At 42.5% G+C, this 18,071-nt stretch overlaps 1 protein-coding gene across 3 annotated transcripts in view; it reads left to right on the top strand.

Moving 5' to 3' along the window:
* Positions 1-6,948: 6,948 nt before the first annotated feature.
* Positions 6,949-18,071, top strand: part of RBBP6 (RB binding protein 6, ubiquitin ligase) — a 40,245-nt gene continuing 29,122 nt past the window's right edge. For 2 of the 3 annotated variants that reach the window (XM_030578344.1, XM_030578346.1), the window contains exons 1-2: positions 6,949-7,533; positions 17,045-17,144. In XM_030578344.1, coding sequence (XP_030434204.1) covers positions 7,368-7,533; positions 17,045-17,144 — 266 coding nt within the window. In that variant the 5' untranslated portion in view covers positions 6,949-7,367. The remainder of the gene's footprint in view (positions 7,534-17,044; positions 17,145-18,071) is intronic. The other variant, XM_030578345.1, reaches the window with a different exon arrangement.

Here is an 18,071-nt window from a genome sequence, read left to right on the forward strand (position 1 = left end):
TCTTCCTCCTCCCCCTGAGCAGATCCTGACTCTGCAGAGAGCTTTCTGCATGGTCCCCTGAAGGGGGGCAGTGCTGCTGAGAGAACTGAACACCTGCACCCAGTGTATTCCACGCAGAGCAGGGAAGATCTGTGCCCATCCTCCATGGAGCGGGGCTCGGGGGCATGATATGACCTGGCGTGAAGGATGTAACACTGAGGGGAAAAACACAATGAGGAGATCCAAGCAAAGGCTCATGTTCTCAAAACAATGCTCTCTCCAGAGCTCTTGCTTCAGTGGAGAATTTCCTTCTTAGCCCTCCACAGATATTGTAAGCAATCTGCTCCAAGGGCCATGCCTTTACCTGGGTCTTGTAGAGCACAGAGCATGCTGCCAGCACCCAGCAAACATCTCTGACACTGTCTGTTTCCTCCTTATGCTGACACAGAATTGATTTTTCCCAAGATATTGGCTGGTCTAAACCCCTAGATGGCGATCTGTCTCCAGCTGGAGATAGACTCCACAGGCATCTCATTCCCTGGAATGAAAACCGGGGGCTACATTCCAGCCTAGTAACGCTGCACAGCGTGGGAGGTGGGATCAAGTAATGGGAAGATGTTGAGGAGGAGGGATGCAAAGCCTCTAACTGAACATGTGAACTGGGGCACATTGCCGGGGGGGCGGATGGGAATGAGCGGGTATCCAGAGCTGGCAGAGCAGAACTGGGAGTGAAACAGGGTCAGGTATATGCCCATGTTACTGGGGAGACTGGGGCTTGTGTTGGGACTGCAGGTAATCTGGGAGGTTTGAAGATTGATGGTGCTCCTCTACCGCATGCAATAGTGTGACCATGCCTAGAGTCACATAAGGCACCATGCCCTGGACTCAAGTCCTGCCTAGGGTAACCAGATGTCCCAATATTAGGGGCTTTGTCTTATATAGGCAGCTCTACCTCTCCACACACCCTGGAAAAAAGGTGTCCCAATCCTTCGCACTTGCTATCTGGTCACCCGTCCTGCCTCACAAAGCACCCAGCAGGGGGGGGAGATTAGACACCCACACAGTCAGGTAGGGGAGGCTGAGCCCACAGAGATCAGACTAAGTGATGGGAAGCTAGAGGAGAGACTTGCAGTAGAACTGAGCTAGAACAGCAGAGGCATTTTGTGACTGAAATAAACACTCCCCTTCTCTGGAGAGTTTTCTCCCTGTGGAAAACATACCAGTACAATCCAGGGGTGGTGTTTGGGGTTTTTAGCTTCATTCTGGATCAGATGTATCCAGCAGCGTGAGTGAATTGAAATAGTCATACAAGACAGCTGGAGAACAAGGAGGAGGATTGAGTTGCTGTGATGGGTTTGTAAGGTCCCCTCCTCCTGAATGGGTGGGACATACTTGTACCTGTACGAAGAAGGAGGGCTGTGTAAGCCATTCCAGGCTACAGCAAAGAAGGGAGGTGAGACTGGGCAGTTGATAATGAAACTAAGGAGGAGAGGATAATAGGAGCTGGCTCCTGGTAAGAACTGACTTCTTGGATCGAGCTCCTGATTGGTTAGTGATTGTAGACACTATGAAGATGTAAAGAGCTACTATAATACCCTGAATCCTCCTCAGGTTACAGGCATGTGATAAAACTGGAATCCCATCACATAGGCCAGGGGAGAGGTGTGGTTTAGCTGAGTTCAACCACAGGCTCTGAAACTGACTGGCAGACTAACCTCAGACAATCAGTTCACCTCTGTGCCTCATTGCCCTCCCCAGAATTGGAGGTATAATACTTACCTGCCTTCCAAGATGTTGTTTGCAGTGGGGTTATAGCCGTGTCGCAGCATATTAGAGAAACAAGGCAGATGAGGTAACATCTGTTATTGGACCAACTTCTGCTAGTGAGAGAGACCAGCTTTTGAGCTATGCCACACTATTCTTCAAGCTGCCATAAGGTTTAATGAATGATTGCAAAGCAATTTAAAGATGAAAAGCACACAGCACAAACATTAATCAAAGTATTATGCATACCAGCCCAATAACCGTATGGATAGGATAGGCCCCTAAAAGAATGAACAAGGAGTGCATGTGACATGCACATTTGGACAGAAAGAAGAGGCTGTCCGTTTCACTCAGATTGTTAAATAAAACCTTCAGCACATGTGATAGTGTGAAATCCATGGCAAATCTCCGTACCCCTGGGCCATGCTGCCAGAATCCAGCAACGTCATTAGCACATTGTACTTTGGTTCATGCAGCACATAGTAAAGAAGCTATAGGGAAGAGTACCAGAAGCCCTCCTGTGGGGTTTTGTTCTTTCCTCTTGGACTAGGGGACAGTACCAAATCTGTGCTGCTTTTTGAAGATACACGGCAGTGCCAAAAACAACACAGCTGGTCCCAGTGAAATCAAATTGCTATTCAGCATCATAGGGTTTCTGGGCCCCTCTCCCCGTCTGTTAATTATTTCTCCTTCCTTGCACTTCATAAACTGCAGAGCAGTTCTTCAAAGATATTTAGAATATTTATCAGTATTTACAATAATAAATAACACCTTACTAGGCCCCCTGGGTCCATTCTTCCCAATCAGCGCCACCCTAGAAGTAATACATCAACAGAGAAAAGGTACTTCGATGATGTACAGTGCTGATACATCATCTAAGCACTGGCATCCCAACCCAGCACACTATAAAGTGTTAGCACTCTGATTATAAATGGCTGACTGGCGGTATAGTCCTGGCCATTATGAACAAATCATATGGATCCTAAGCTTTAATGGATTATCCTGAAACTAGAATGGATTCTTCCATGAAAAGGTAACTCAACAATTTATGGGGTGGGTAGAAAGATATGAACAGGTTAGAAGTCGCCAATAGGCTCAAACAAAAATGGCTTTCGCCTCCAGGTCATCAGTTTGGATTCAGAATAGGTAGGTACTGGCCAAAAACCATTAGCCCATGGAACAACCATCAGATGTGTTTGTGGTCTCTGTCCAGTTTGCAGTGGACAAGCATACACAATAATTGGGCCAAATGACTGGGTGATGCACACTGGCAGGGCAGGATGTGAGAAGCTGGTGCTTCTTCATCCCATACCATATTTTGTATTTATCTGGGGATAAACAGAGGACTCCAATCTCCCCAACTGGGCTGTCAATCAGCACCTTCCATACAAACCCCCCCCCCCCCAAAAAAAAACACAACTCTGGAACTGGAGACTTGAAAGCTTCATGGTTACCTCCTAGAAAATGCTAAAAACATTCTGGAGTACTGTGTCCAGTTTTGGGCCCCACACTGCAAGAAGGATGTGGAAAAAGTGGAAAGAGTCCAGCGAAGGGCAACAAAAATGATTAGGGGGCTGGAGCACATGACTTATGAGTTGAGGCTGAGGGAACTGGGATTGTTTAGTCTGCAGAAGAGAAGAATGAGGGGGGATTTGATAGCTGCTTTCAACTACCTGAAAGGGGGTTCTAAAGAAGATAGATCTAGATTGTTCTCAGTGGTACCTGATGACAGAACAAGGAGCAATGGTCTCAAGTTTCAGTGGGGGAGATTTAGGTTGGATATTAGGAAAAACTTTTACACTAGGAGGGTGGTAAAGCACTGGAATGGGTTCCCTAGGAAGGTTGTGGAATCTCCTCCCTTAGAGGTTTTTAAGGTCAGGCTTGACAAAGCCCTGGCTGGGATGATTTAGTTGGGAATTGGTCCTGCTTTGAGCAGGGGGTTGGACTAGATGACCTCCTGAGGTCCCTTCCAACCCTGATATTCTATGATTCTATGATTAAGTTCTGCAGAGGAGTCCTGCCCTCCCCAAACAGATAAGAACCCCTATTCTGGGAATTTCATGAATGAGAACCCTGTTTGCTATAATGAGTGTGGTTGTTACTGCTCTGTGAAAGTATGATTAATATTTAATACACATTTCCTTTGGCTCCACTGGAGTCAAAAGGCCAGATTCCAGAAAGATGTTGAAAAATTAGAAAGGGTTCGGAGAAGAGCCATGAAAATAATTAAAGGATTGAAAATATGCCTTACAGTGATAAATAGATTGAGCTCTGGGTCTATCTGATCAAAAAGAAAGTTAAGGGGTGATTTGATCCCAGTCTATAAGTAACTACATGGGGAACAGAAATTTGATGAAAAAGGGCTTTTCAACCTAGTAGAGAAAGGTATAACGAGATCCAATGTCTCGAAATCAAAGCTGCACAAATTCAGACTAGAAATAAGGGGCAAATCTTTAACAGTAAGAGTATTGAATCATTTGAACAAGAAATGTGGTGTCTTCTCCATCCCTGGCAATTTTTTAATCAAAACTGGATTTTTCTTCTAAAAGATATGCTCTAAAAAGATGGAGGTCTTGCTACTGTGAATGTGCCCGATTTTACAGTGTTATGGTACTAAATATTGTGATCTTTTGGCTATAAAGATCAAAGTGGTGATTGCATATATCTGACTTGCTGCCATTCATAACTCACTTAATCATTTTGAACAGATTTTGCATGTTAGTTCTCAATCCTGGTGTGATGTCCCTATCCTCCCTACAAACAGAAGTGAAAAACTGCATAGCATCTGTAGCGCTCCCCATGCTTATGGTCTGAACATCCTTGCTTTGGTTACCTGCCTTCGGACTCTCAGTCTTGATCAAGATGCCAAAAATGTTATATGTTGCCATAGGCAATAGGTACTGTGCAAAGGGGATGAACCAAGTTCTTTTTTATTAATGCTAGTTTCCACACAGGGTAATTATTAGGATGGGAGATGCCAGATATTTACAATTAAAGCTCGACTTTATTATGAGTATTGCTGTGCTCACAACAGCTCTGTGACCTCAGTCAGGAGCCTCAAGGATGACAGAACATGCTTTGGAACTCTGAGATGTCACAGGTGGAGAGATCTGGACATTCCAGAACTAGCTCAGCAGGTCTCTGGCTCTCAGACTGGTAGTTTCCCCAGGTTCTTAAGGCAATGTAGAGTCCTTTTTGCCCTCCCCCTTTCCACCTACCCAAAGTTCAAGAAAAAGGGAACTAAAGATCTACCCAACAAAACAAACTCTGGATAGGGAGAAGCCAATGTACAGAAATGCACAGAACAGTTCTACCTATTCGCTGGTCTCTTGCCAACAGGCAACTGCGGCCACCATTCCAAAATGAGGAAGATGATTTACTTAATTTTTCTTTAAAGTACAGCCTATTATGTACTAACTAGGTACTTTCCAAACACTCAAGGTCACTCCCTGCTCCAAGAACCTCAAAACCAAAAGCCCTGTCTACACACAGTTTGTGTACCACTTTAGACTTAAAGTAGTACAGCCTTCAGCATGGATGCAGTCCACCATTTCTAAAACAATATGGCTAAAGTGGTAAGTAGTTCCCTAAGCGGTTCCTACTGATCTATAAACTAACTTGTAGAACAATAAAACATATCCTCCTTATCAACCTCTTCCTTTTTCCTCCGCTTTCCCCACTAATCTGCAAATACAATACAAAAAAAAAAGTTACATTGTAGGTTACTAAGTGCAAATTAGAAGATTTACTGCTGAACACATCATCAAACAAAAGCATGAAAAGTTATGGAAGTCGCAAATTAAAGTTACATTAACCATCAGATAGTGCACATGAAATAACATTAAGGAGAAAAAATCCCCGAAAGCAGTAATTAAACAACCTTAACTCTGCCCCTGTATTTGTATTGCTACTCTAGAGCACAATCCAATTCTACTGAAAACAATTATAGTCTTTCCTCAGATTTTATTAGACCTTGCAGTTACTGTGTTTTGTCACATGGACAGAATGAATAAATTATTTGTCTGCTGATCAGAGAGAATTGTTTGTTCCTTGTTGAATTGTGTGTATGTTAAAGTTGGTCTCAAAATTGTTTATGTAATCTTAGTTAGTGATTTCCATTTTTTTAATGTTTGAGTTAACTTAAAATTGTGTTTAACAGTCATTTAACTCCACAGTGCAATCTTAACTGTAATTTAGCACAATTTTTCTTATTTTATGTTCTGGGGTTTTTTTTAATTATTTTATAATGTATGTTCAATGCAATTAAAAGTTGGATTAAAGTTACAATGGGAGGTGACTGGCCTCCAAGTGAAACAGTTGGCCTCCAAATCTGCATGATTTTCACAGGAATTTTAGCCAAAATCATCAGCATAAAGTTTTAGAGTTAACAGCCTACTGTATGAATACAAACTTGTCTACACTAGCCTTTCTTCTGAAATATTTCCTTACTACCAGTTGCAGTGGCCTCCTGGAAATGCTAGTGCAGACAAGGTCATAGAGTTTAAAGCCAGAAGGGACCATCAGACCATGTGATGCTGATGTTTTTTACCAGGATGGCATGGTGTTAGTAATCCTTCATGGGCCAGGAGGCCCCAGGAGTCCTTATCCTAAAGATCCCTCCTTTACTCCTAGCAATAAAGTCAAACTAGTGGTACCAACACTGGATATTTTTTATGTAAAAGCCTTGTGTAGACCCAGGTTAACATACTCAGGAAGGTGACATAGAATTGAGTCTCTTTGGGAGATTTTATTTGCAAGCAGAAGGGCTAGAAACGGGATTTTTTCGATGAAATCTCCTTTTGTGCGGAATTTAAGGGGTGCTAAATCTGCAGCTGTGGGGGGAATTCCACCCACATTTCCAGCGGGGTCTGGATGGGAAGGTTCATCTCATTAACCCTGGGCTAGTTCAGCAGTTCACATGCTGAATCTGCTGCGGCTCACGGTAGGGAGCGTCCCAGCCCACCGGTGTGCAGACCCAGGCAGGACACGACCCGAGGCTGAGCCGGATCCCAGGCGGACTGGAACTTCGCAGACTTTGAGGAGCACACACCCCTCCCCACTCCTTCCTTCCCAACCCCCCCTCAATCACGTGATGCCGGAGCAGGCCGCTCCTTTGTCATAATGCGCCGGGTCACGTGAGGGGAAAAGGGCGTGGCGCACGGCGAGGCGCACGCGCAGTGCGGCGCTTCTCCCCCTAGCCCGTGCGGTTCCTGTCTGGGAAACCCCCTAGTCGAGCGCTGAGGCAGGGGCTGCCGGAGCCGCCATAGCGAGAAGCCGGGCTCGGAGGGGCTGTGCTAGGAGGCCGAGCCCGAGGCGCAGCGTCCGCCCGGCCGCGGTGTGAGGAGGAGGGACCGGAGGAGCAGCGCCCTCGCCGCCGAGGCCCAGCTCGATCCCTGCGGGGCTAGGCCGGAGCCGCCGCCGCCGCCATGGAGCCCTGAGGCCTCCGGCCGCCGAGCCTGACAGCGCGGGGCCTGGCCATGGCGGAGCGTGGCGGCCTGTGAGTGCGAGCCGGGCCCCGAGCGCGCGCGCGAGCCGCCCCACCCCGAGCAGGCTTCCCGTCGAGCGGCCTCCGATCGCCCCGGAGCGGGACCTGCCTCCCCTCGCGGAGCAGGCCCCGCCCGACCATGTCCTGCGTCCATTACAAGTTCTCCTCCAAGCTCAACTATGACACGGTCACCTTCGACGGGCTCCACATCTCCCTGTGCGACCTCAAGCGCCAGATCATGGGCCGCGAGAAGCTCAAGGCGGCCGACTGCGACCTGCAGATCACCAACGCGCAGACCAAAGAAGGTAGGGCGCGGAGGGGGCTGCGGGGCGGGGGGGCTGCGGCCGCATGGCGCCCCGTGGGACCACTGCCCTTTGGGCGAGAACCAGAGAGCGCGGCCCCTGTGCCGGAGTCGGCCTGCCTTGGGCGCTCTCTAGCTTGTGCATCGTCACCAGTCAGAGAAACTGAACTGGCCGATCGGGGCTGTTGAGGCGGGAGTCGGCGTCCCCTCTGGCTGTCGGGGCTGAGCAGGAGCACCAAGTATTTAACAGACGTAACAACGGTTACAGATGTGTTTTGGTGGTTGAAATCAGTAGATGTGGCTTGGAATGTGTGTGCACGGAGTAATAAATGCCACTTCCGTACTCGCTTTTCTCACAGTAACTACCATTGAAGAATTGTGTCCATTGTCATAGGTAGAGTGCCAGATTTAATTGTCTAGGCGTTGATCTGCAATGGCAAATGCTGAATTCCTTGACACTGAAGTCTTGATTTCCCAGAACTCTTCTGGGTTTCTTGTTTATAGGGCTGGCAGGGAAACATGGGGGAAATTTTATAGTAACAAACCACCTGAATTCTACTGGCATTAAAAGAGGAGGTTGAAAGATGCTGAATTGTAATACAGTTGGGGAGGATTACTTCCTGAACTGCACACTGTGACAATACAGATTCTTTGAGTTAGTTTTGTCTAAAGGTAGGTTAGTTTTGTCTGCTGTGAGATTACAGAATTAGATAATGGTGGTTAGATGGCAGAGTTATAGAAATTGAGCTCAACGTTAGCGCTTGGATAAAGAGCCTTATACTGCTGTTTAGTTTCCTTCTATAATGTGTATTCATGTTATACTGTTCATGGAAACCCTTATGACATCCTTTTCAAAGAGCAACTGGCATGCAAACATGTAGATATGTTTGGGAGTTACCTATTAATGCAAAACCATTATTTTCTTAATAAAACATAGGACTTTCAATCATTCAAGTTCAGACTGTTAGTCACTTTTTGTATTGTCTGTCTACTTCTTTGCTACAAACTAATTGCATCTGCTCACCTGGTTAAATCCCATTTGAGCATTTGAATCTTGATATATTTTGGTACATGACCTGTCCTGTTGTAAATGTCTTTGTGAATAACATACACTTCTCAGAAGTTTTTAGAAATACCATTATTTCCATTCAGTGAATAGGGCTGCTGGCTCTAGGGGGTTATCATTTCATATTTCTCTACAGGAGTCTTACACTGGTGGATCAACCGTTGGTATAACTTTAGAATTCAACTTGCAACAACTTTAAGAAGTGTTTAACTTCTAATATGCAATATATTATCTTTAAAGGAATGCTACCAATTTAGTCAACTAAAATCTAAAAGTGAAACATTTGGATGCTATATCTGCCCTTGTCTGCCAGCTGTGTTTTTGTGATTTTTGCAATTGCCTTTTCTAGTTGGTGTGTGTGTGTGTGTATATTTCTCCCTGTTGCTGTGTGAAAGACCCACAGACAGAATAGGCAACTGAAACAAAGGGCTATCAAATACACGGGAAACTGAGGATAAATGAACTAAAGAATTTTTTTTGTTAGGCCCTGATCTTTATAGGATTGGACCCCAAGGTGGTGGTTGTGGTAGAGGCAGGTAAACAATCTTTAGAGGAAAATGTAACTTTAAAAAGACTCTGACAACTTCAAGGTTAGGGTTCATAGCACATTCATTTTGAATTCGTATTGGATTTGATGAGTTCTTTGTAAAAGGTTAATGTTTTTATTCTCCAAAGAAAACAGAATTCCATAATGTTTCACCAGACTATTAAATTGAGTGCTTGCCTTCCTAAAAGGAAGTGTTGATTTAAAATAGAAGGAACATAACTCAAGTTCCATTCATGAACTGACTAGCCATCAGTCTGTTAGTTTTGATTAGAACTGATAAGTTTCAGTTAAGAGGAGGAAAGATAAGACTAGGAAATAAATATTGTTAATGTGACATAAACTCTCTAGAATTGGAATGTTGAAATAGGTGAGAGAGTTTATTTTGTTCGCATGGGGAGGGTTCATGTAGAAGTTGGAGGGAAATGCAAAATGTTGTTGCGAAAAAGTATTAGCCCTTGAAAGCAAAGCTTTCTAATAGTAGATTTATAAATATGCAGACTTTTATATTTCAGTACCCCAAATCCCACTGCCTGGTGGCCTTGAGTTTCACTTGCCTATCCAACTTTACTGGTCATAAATTGTAAACTTCTTCGGGATAACCACGGAAAACATGAAGACAAATTCTGAATGATTGAACTGGTTCTGTAGCGCCAGTTTAGGCACATACTCTTTGGTGCTGAATCATGTTAAGAACACATACATGCTCAGCTTCCAACCACACTAACGCTTTCTGAACCATTCTGATTGCAGTGCCTTCTGAGTACTTTTCCCACAGTTCCTGACACAGCTGGCAGAAACAGTGATTTTTGGGGATACTTGAAAAGGCAATTGATACAATGTGTAACAGTAATGGGAGGACTGGTTAAATTTTTTCAGCTAGTCTTCACATGTAATGGCACTAAAACAGTTCAGGCTGAAACAACTGAGGATCAAATGGTAAGGTGTTCATGCTCACAATAAACATTCTCTGAAACTGAAAAATGACTAGCAAAACCAGTGAATTTCAGACTTCGGACACCCTTCATATTTCTAAGGTGGTAAATCAGCCGTATGGGGCACTTCTTTGAAAGGGAAAAATACCTTTCATGCCCACTTTATACATTATAAAAAGAAAAACAAACGTCTATTTCAGATCATACTTTTGTAATAAGTGGAGATTTTCAGACGGTACAGAAGTAATTAAAAATTGCAGGAGAGCCCTAAGATCATGGAATTCATAACTATCTTTGATTTCATGATTTTTCTCCCTTAACCGGATGTTTGGCAGTTTTTCTTGTAGATTTTTTTGGGAGCTGAGTCTTCTTGAGCAGCAGTTGTTCTTGCCCTACTCCCTTGCCATGCAGGGCAAGGGGAATGAGCATTTCTATAGTGGAAAAAGTGTCCATAACTCTACATTGGTTATATTGGTAATGGATGGTTGTAGAATACATAGTGCTCTTGGAAGCTCTCCTGGTTTTTTACCACAGTCATCTTATTCTCTCTTTAAAGGAGTAAAAAGGCTTGAGCCCTGTCTAAATTGGTTTCTACCATGCAGCTTTAGTGATGCCACTTAAAAAGTGCAATCTGCAATACAAAACTTTTGCTAACCTCTGTTTGATTCCCCAACACATCTTTAACACATCTTGCGTGTATTAAAATGTTTCCTGTGGTACACAGGCATTACAATCACTATATAGATTACCCTTTCTTGAAGAAAGGCTAGCCACTGTGCTAATATCTATTGCAGTGCTCATGTGGATAGGGATTGCTGGGGTACTATCCCTCAATTATACAAGTAATCCTCATGCTTTGATCTCACAGTGCAGCATTCGCTACCCAGGTGACCTTCACTGCTTTACTTTCTGAAGTTTCTTGTGCAAGGTAAAACTGGCAATAAGTCACTTAGTTGTGCAAATAGCTTCGTATACAGAATAGAACTCAAATGTATGTTATTTCCATGACTATCAATTTCTTCTACAACTTTGCTGAAATCATTCTTTTCTGTCAGCAGCGTGTTTTGGAGGTGTCCATCATGTGACTGTAGTATCAGCTACCTGAGGTTGATGTGCAAACACTAATGGCCATATAAAGATATAAGGCCCAGATGATCTTGGTCATTCATAATAGTGTGAAACTGGGATTCTGAGTGACTAGTGAGATCGGCATCACTAGAGGGCAGGCAATGCCAAGAAAAGGTAAAGGGATTGAACATCCTGTATAATGAGGCCTGAGCTAGTGGCACTAAGCCTGGTTCAGAGCAAAAAGTGTGCCACTTTTACAGTGAACTGGACACATTCTTTGAGACTCAGCCTTCCAGAGCCACAAAAATACTTCTGCATAGCAGAAAGGTCCCATGCATTGCATTGATGTTGATGGAGTCCTCTTCCAACTTGGACCACGGGAACATGGAGCTGGTTTTGAAGATGCCCGGCTTGTTGCTGACCTCATAGGATCTGTTTTGTGTGCATGAAGGATCCAGATATAGCAGCCAAGACAGAATGGCAGGGCAAGGAATCTGAAAACACAGAGCTCTCAACACCAGGTATATACCATTTTGTTGTAAAATATACTGGTGGGGACAGGGTGTGGGAGGCTGTGACTTAAGCATTGGCGAAGAGTTTTCTGGGTTCTTATGAATGTCATTTCTTGAAAAGACAGATAATAGTCTTATGTGAGGATAGAAATGTCCTCTCTTCGTGCCCCACAAGTCTTTTCTCCACCACCTTGACAATATAAGCTATAGCTCAGGATTTCTCAAACGGGGTCACCACTTCTGTAAGGAAAGCCCCTGGCTGGCCGAGCCAGTGTGTTTACCTGCCTCATCCACAGATCCGGCTGATCGCGGCTCCCACTGGCTGTGGATCACTGCTCTGGGCCAATGGGAGCTGCTGGAAGCTGGCACAGGCCAAGGGATGTACTGTCTGCTGCTTCCAGCAGCTCCCATTGGCCTGGAGCCGCAATTGGCCAGACCTGCAGATGGGGCAGGTAAACACACCGGCCCAGCCTGCCAGAGGCTTTCCCTACAGAAGCGACGACCCCTTTTTGAGAAACCCTGCTGTAGCTGATGAGCTTTTTAAGTTGCTTTGGTTCTCCCCATAGTTATACAATATTGGCATGCCCCTACATAACTCCCCCACACTCTGTCTGTATGGGCCACTCTTCCTGTCAGGGTGGAAGTTTGCCTCAGTATGGTGGATTCAAATGGCAAGAGACTACAATGTAAAAAAATCTAAAAATGAGAACTTCACTGTAAAAAAAAAAAAAAAAAATTTGCTATATATCAGAATGGTGCACCAGATTAGCTGCCATCATCATAGCAGAAGTTAAGAACAGCAGATTGTGAAAAGATTCCTTTTCCACACACACCCGCCGCCGCTATTCCTAGTAAGGAAATAGAAGTGGCAAAATCACAGGTAACACAATTTAAGTTAGCAAAAACTAGCATGAGTACTCTCATCAAGCTGTGGTGATGGGCAGTGTGATCTCAGATGAAATTTAATGTTGACAAAGACAAAGTAATGCAAATTAAAGATAATGGTTTGAACAATTCATACTTTACTGCATTCTAATTTTTCAGGAAAAGATCCTTCTGCTCAGTGTATAGCAACAGTCAAAAAAAAAAATCTATGCAAATAACTCCATTGCTAAGTTATCAGCTTCTCCCTTCATTTCCTCAAGAATTTCCTTTTTCCCCAAATGCCTGGAAAATGTTTTCAAGTGTTTTCCTGTGATAAGTAAACATTGGTAGTCAAGCTAGTGACCAGCACCTGTCCCCTCAATTCCATTCTTGGCCTTAGTCTAGCATCTTAATGAACCCTCTTTCTTATAAATGTTGTGCATGCATTGAGTAATCCAGGAAGAAAATTACTTGCAAGATGGTATTAGAATTTGAAACTGAATTTATTTCTGTTGCATATCTTGGTATTCCTAGGGTTAGGGATAGATGAGTATTGCTATGGCTAACTCATTACTTATGTTCCATTATAGTGGCCACGCCAGTAGGATGGATGTCCCAGAAGAGGCTTGGTGTCATGCAGAACGGATTCACAGTGGTGAAATATCTGACAGTGTACTGGTTCAAGGAACACAGAATCAGGGCCACTTTGCAATATAGGGCAAAGCACAATGAGGCAGGACTATTTCGGGAAGAAGAGAAATTAAAATGGGAGACAGTTCTAAAGGGAGATGTTCAACAAATACAAAGTGTTCAGGAAAATGACGGTGTGATGATCTAACAGCTGATCCCTGCATTGCCTGTAAAACACAACATTAAATCAGGATAATAGTTACGAGGCTGCCACCTACTCTTCAGCTCCCTTGCTTTCTGTTCCTTTGGCAACTTGCACCTTTTAAAGCCAGTGGAAAGGAAAATTGGAGTCCCAATAATTTGACAATTTATGAATGATTGTCGGTTGCCCTTCATATTGTACAAATGTTACCTTGTTTTGTTGTTGCAGCTGACCTGTAAACATGTTTGTATAATAAAACATTTTCTTAAAAATAAAGGCTCTGTGCATCAAGCATAATGTTCTTTAATAGGAATACATTAATTCACTCCTCCACACAACCTCTTCACCAGAACTAATACACAAATCACTAATAAAGCATGAGGAAAAACAAATGCTTTAAAATCACCAAGAGTATAAGCCTACCACTAAAAAGGCATTTCACAGAAGCAGCTGTCGTCAAATCACTCCTCCATAAACTCCCCCACCATACAAATCAAGATAACTGGATAATTAAATGCCAAACACAAGAAGCCCACAGCAATGAAATATAAATGGCTTAAAAACAAAACCGTATTTATTTCACTGAACCAACATTTTAATAGTGTGTATACAAAGCATTTCTGATGAAGGTCGCACAATGTTTGTATATAAGTAACTGTCTCGGATACAACCACTTGTGTGTCCAGTTGTGCGTAGATTGCTGCATAGCTAGTTGCTTACTCTCTCAGCTCTCCATAGACGACTACCTATGTTTTAATATATATTTAAGAATGCAGTAGGCAGATGTTACGTTGATCACTGAACGGCCTTTGGATATCAACAAACATTTCCCATTTTATTTTTAGTCTCACAAAACCTCATGCTGCTCCAGCCACCATGTGTATGTTTGAATTGACATCTCTCCAGTCTTGTGTAATCTGGGAATAGATTAATTAGAAATAGTGAAAACTGGCATGTTGGATGACCAGAATCACAATGGAGACAAATGCAGCTAATGTCAACATTGTAGTCATCCTCTGCCCATTTTTTAGGAATCCAGCTCTTTGAAAAATTGTGCATCTTTCACTTTGCCTGGTCATCCTATGTAAATACCCAGGAAATTGTCATAAATCTCTAAAAGTTATGTCACAATTGAGCAGTAACTTTTTGTGTTAATCTATGTTTTGGACTTTGTATGGGAATATACATTCACAGAGTGGGCACATGGGTTCCCTCAGTAGCCCCTGCACAGTTCAGGGATCCCAGTTGTTTGAATTCCTCAGTGATCATTGGCACACTACACTGTCTGTCTCGATTCTACTGTGTCTTTCCATATATGCCTCCATTACTAATAATTAGCCATGTGTTACCCCCACCCCATCTAGGGTGGGGTAGCCAGCTGCCATAGAGAGTCAAACCTCTTTCATGGCAACAAGTGTGCTCATCCTGACAGTCTGGTGCTGCAGTACTGGAGCCAGTTAGCTACAGAGGCAGAGAAGTTTCCTTTCTCATTCTAAAGTTACACAGCTACTGGTGCTCATGCTAGATGTCAAAGAACTTGGGCTCACCAATTTGTGGTCAAGGTCTGAACCAATAGTAGTACTCTTCCAGCTGAATATTATTCTCAAGCATCACTTACACCAGCTGTTCTAAGCCTTGGGACTGCATGACAGAGGAAAAGTTTTGTGTTAACTGCTTTTCTTGCTCTTTGCAGTGTTCTCTGCCACAATTGCTGTACAGAAGCCCCATCAGAAACCTTATTTGCCAAACAAGGGCTGAACATTTGTCCTAGCCTGCATTTTGAGAAAAGATGTAGGAGGTGGCTCCAGCATTTAAGGGTTTGAGAATTCCCCTTCCAGAGAATTAACAGAAGTTTTGGTCTCTTTTCTCTCATTTCTGGTAGACTCCCTAAAGGAAAGCTTTTAGAAATCTCATGGAAGCGATGGCCTCAGAGAGCTGTGCTGGGGACTGTGCAATTTTAATGGCATAGTAAAGTACAAGTGCAAACATGTGGCAAAAACACAGATAAAAGCAGATGTCAGTGTGGATGCATGGCACCTTTGGTTTTTAGACTAGTGCTGTCCTGCTTGTTCAGGTTTCTAGTGTGTGTATGCATGTGTATATATATACAGCCATAGGGAACGAAGTTTCATAGGCTTTGCTACACTTCAAGGAGGGGTCCAGTGAGCATGCTTAGAAATTAATCTTTAGCCCCAGCTTTTTCCCCCCCTCCAACCGTAGTGCAGAAACAGTTCTTCATGGAGTACAGGTTCAAAATTATTTTTGTGATTCCAAACTCATTCAAAACTAGCTGGAAAAAAAAATCTCTCCTAAAACCGTGCTTTTTTTGTCTCATAAATGAAATGGCCAAAGGGGTTTTATCCTCATATTTCAAAAACTAATAAATCACCTGTGGTCTGAACCTATCATAGAAAGCTTCAGACCCAAAGGAGAACTCCAGAAAGTTATGAGGAAGTGAAAAAGTTGTAATGGAACTCTCTACAGAAGCTTAATCATAGTGTTTAGTACTATGAATGTTATAATAAAAATGTGACCCAGCTTAACATATATCAAGATGTTCCTTTCATCCTGAGCAAGCTAAATTAATCCTTGGAAACTCGATTACCACTCATTGTTACACTATAGCTAGGCAGAGTTAGTCCCAAAACTCACATTTTGAGTCTGAAAGTAACCTGATATTGGGTATTGTTTTTTAAAGACTTGCAGGTTTATGTGAGCTTGAGGTTAGATCAGAATATAACAGTTTCATGAAGACAAATGCAGCACTATGTAGAGCTCATTTTAAATGTTTAGCTTAATTTTTGTTAAATCTAGGATTTTGTCTTAAACTGGTTTTACTTTGAAAAGTGAATCTGCAAGGGGCAGTGTGGATTTTTCTCAGTTACTTCTAAGACAATTGCTTAGTTTAAATGGAAACTATCATCTTAAGTTTGGCCCCCAAATTATATTTTCTAAATGAGTTTTTTGTAAAGAAAGAATAGACACATTTCCACAATTAAAAGAAATCTCATTTAAACAGTTAATACTGTACAGACTTTCTTCTACTTTGTTTTCAACCCAAACATCAAACACTGAAAACCTGAAAGTGAAACTGATGGCATTGATTTTTATTGAGCTTGAAAAAATGCCAAAAATAAACACAATAGTGACAAATTAGCTTTTTTTAATTTTCACTTTTAATATTCAAATGTATTTTTAGTAACTTAGGTAAATAAACGCATTATAGCATATTTAAGTTAAAAAATTGCTATTCCTAACTGCCTGCGCTGTAGACTCTCTACCTCAGATCTGTTTTCAGTGTAGCTTTTGCATCGTTACCAGTTCAATTTTGAAGATGCTGTGGGCCAAACTGTTCCCATTTTACAGTGAAAACCTAAATTTGCCATGGGTTGGATCTCTTGAATATGAAAGTACCTTTCTTATCATAACAATGTAGAACTTAGATTAGCCTCATCTTTTTTAAGCGTTGTCCTTGCCTATGTGTATGTTTTCAACCCTCTAGAATTGGTGGTCAGTTATTAGAAATTAATTTGTGTGGATTAATTTTAACCTTTCAGTACTTATTGTAAAATTCTGGGTTTGGTTTTTCTCAGTTAAATGAGTTCTAAGTACCTAACAGACTGCATATGAAAAAGAGAAGTGTGTTTCTGGGGATGGAAATTGATCTTTCTTACCACATTTTTACTCTTTTCAGAATACACAGATGATAGTGCCCTGATTCCTAAGAACTCATCTGTAATTGTTAGAAGAATCCCTATTGGAGGAGTTAAATCTACAAGCAAAACATATGTCATGTAGGTATTCATACAATCAAATACTCTACCTGTGGCCATTAGACTTGGGTAATGCATAGTTTGCTAAAAGCATTCAAACGTGTCTAGGTTTTCTTCCTTTCGTAAGAGTTACTACTGATTCACGTTGTAGCTGGAAAGGATGAGACCTGTAACCTCTTGATCTTTGTGAGAGGGATGGCTTGAATAGGCTTCTTGGGACTCCAGATTCTAATCCCATAGTTAAATTCTGAGGTAGATAGAGTTCTGCTCAGTTTACTATGTGAGTTGGTCTTTTGGTTGTGCCCTTAAACTGAGGCCCTTTTTGCTCTGTATTGACAGGAAAGATTTCACAGCACTTTTTATAAGAAGAAAAACCTATAATCCTGGGCAAAAGTTTTCCCTTCATAGAATATCGGGGTTGGAAGGGACCTCCTGAGGTCATCTAGCCCAGCTCCCTGCTCAAAGCAGGACCAACCCCAACTAAATCATCTCTCATCTCTCATGCATGTTTTGTATATTTACTGACTCATTCCTATGTCAGAGGTGGCTACTTGTCAGTAAGTGGATGGGTGGACTTCTGTCTTGGGACATAACAGGACAGGTATTTTATAAACAAACTACTAGTATTAGTATTGCCAACAATCATGGAGTCTTGCATAGAAACAATACTGGAAAGACCAAGGTCCACCATTCTGTATGTCTTCCAAACACATGTCTTCCCCATCCTGAAATTCAGTAATCAGGTCAGCCATTTTGCATGTGAACACGATTAAAAGATACTTTCATTAATTCTGTTTTATACTATGTCTGTTTTCCCTATTAATCCCAGTGTGGAGTAACAGATGTAGTGTTGACTAAAATGTCAGAAATTCCAGTGAATGAAATCAGGATTACAGGTTTCTTGTTACCATTCTTTCATCCTGTATTATTCTACTTCTACATTAGTTG

This window comes from Gopherus evgoodei, chromosome 10 (assembly GCF_007399415.2).
Source record: "Gopherus evgoodei ecotype Sinaloan lineage chromosome 10, rGopEvg1_v1.p, whole genome shotgun sequence".
Classification (NCBI taxonomy): domain Eukaryota; kingdom Metazoa; phylum Chordata; order Testudines; family Testudinidae; genus Gopherus; species Gopherus evgoodei.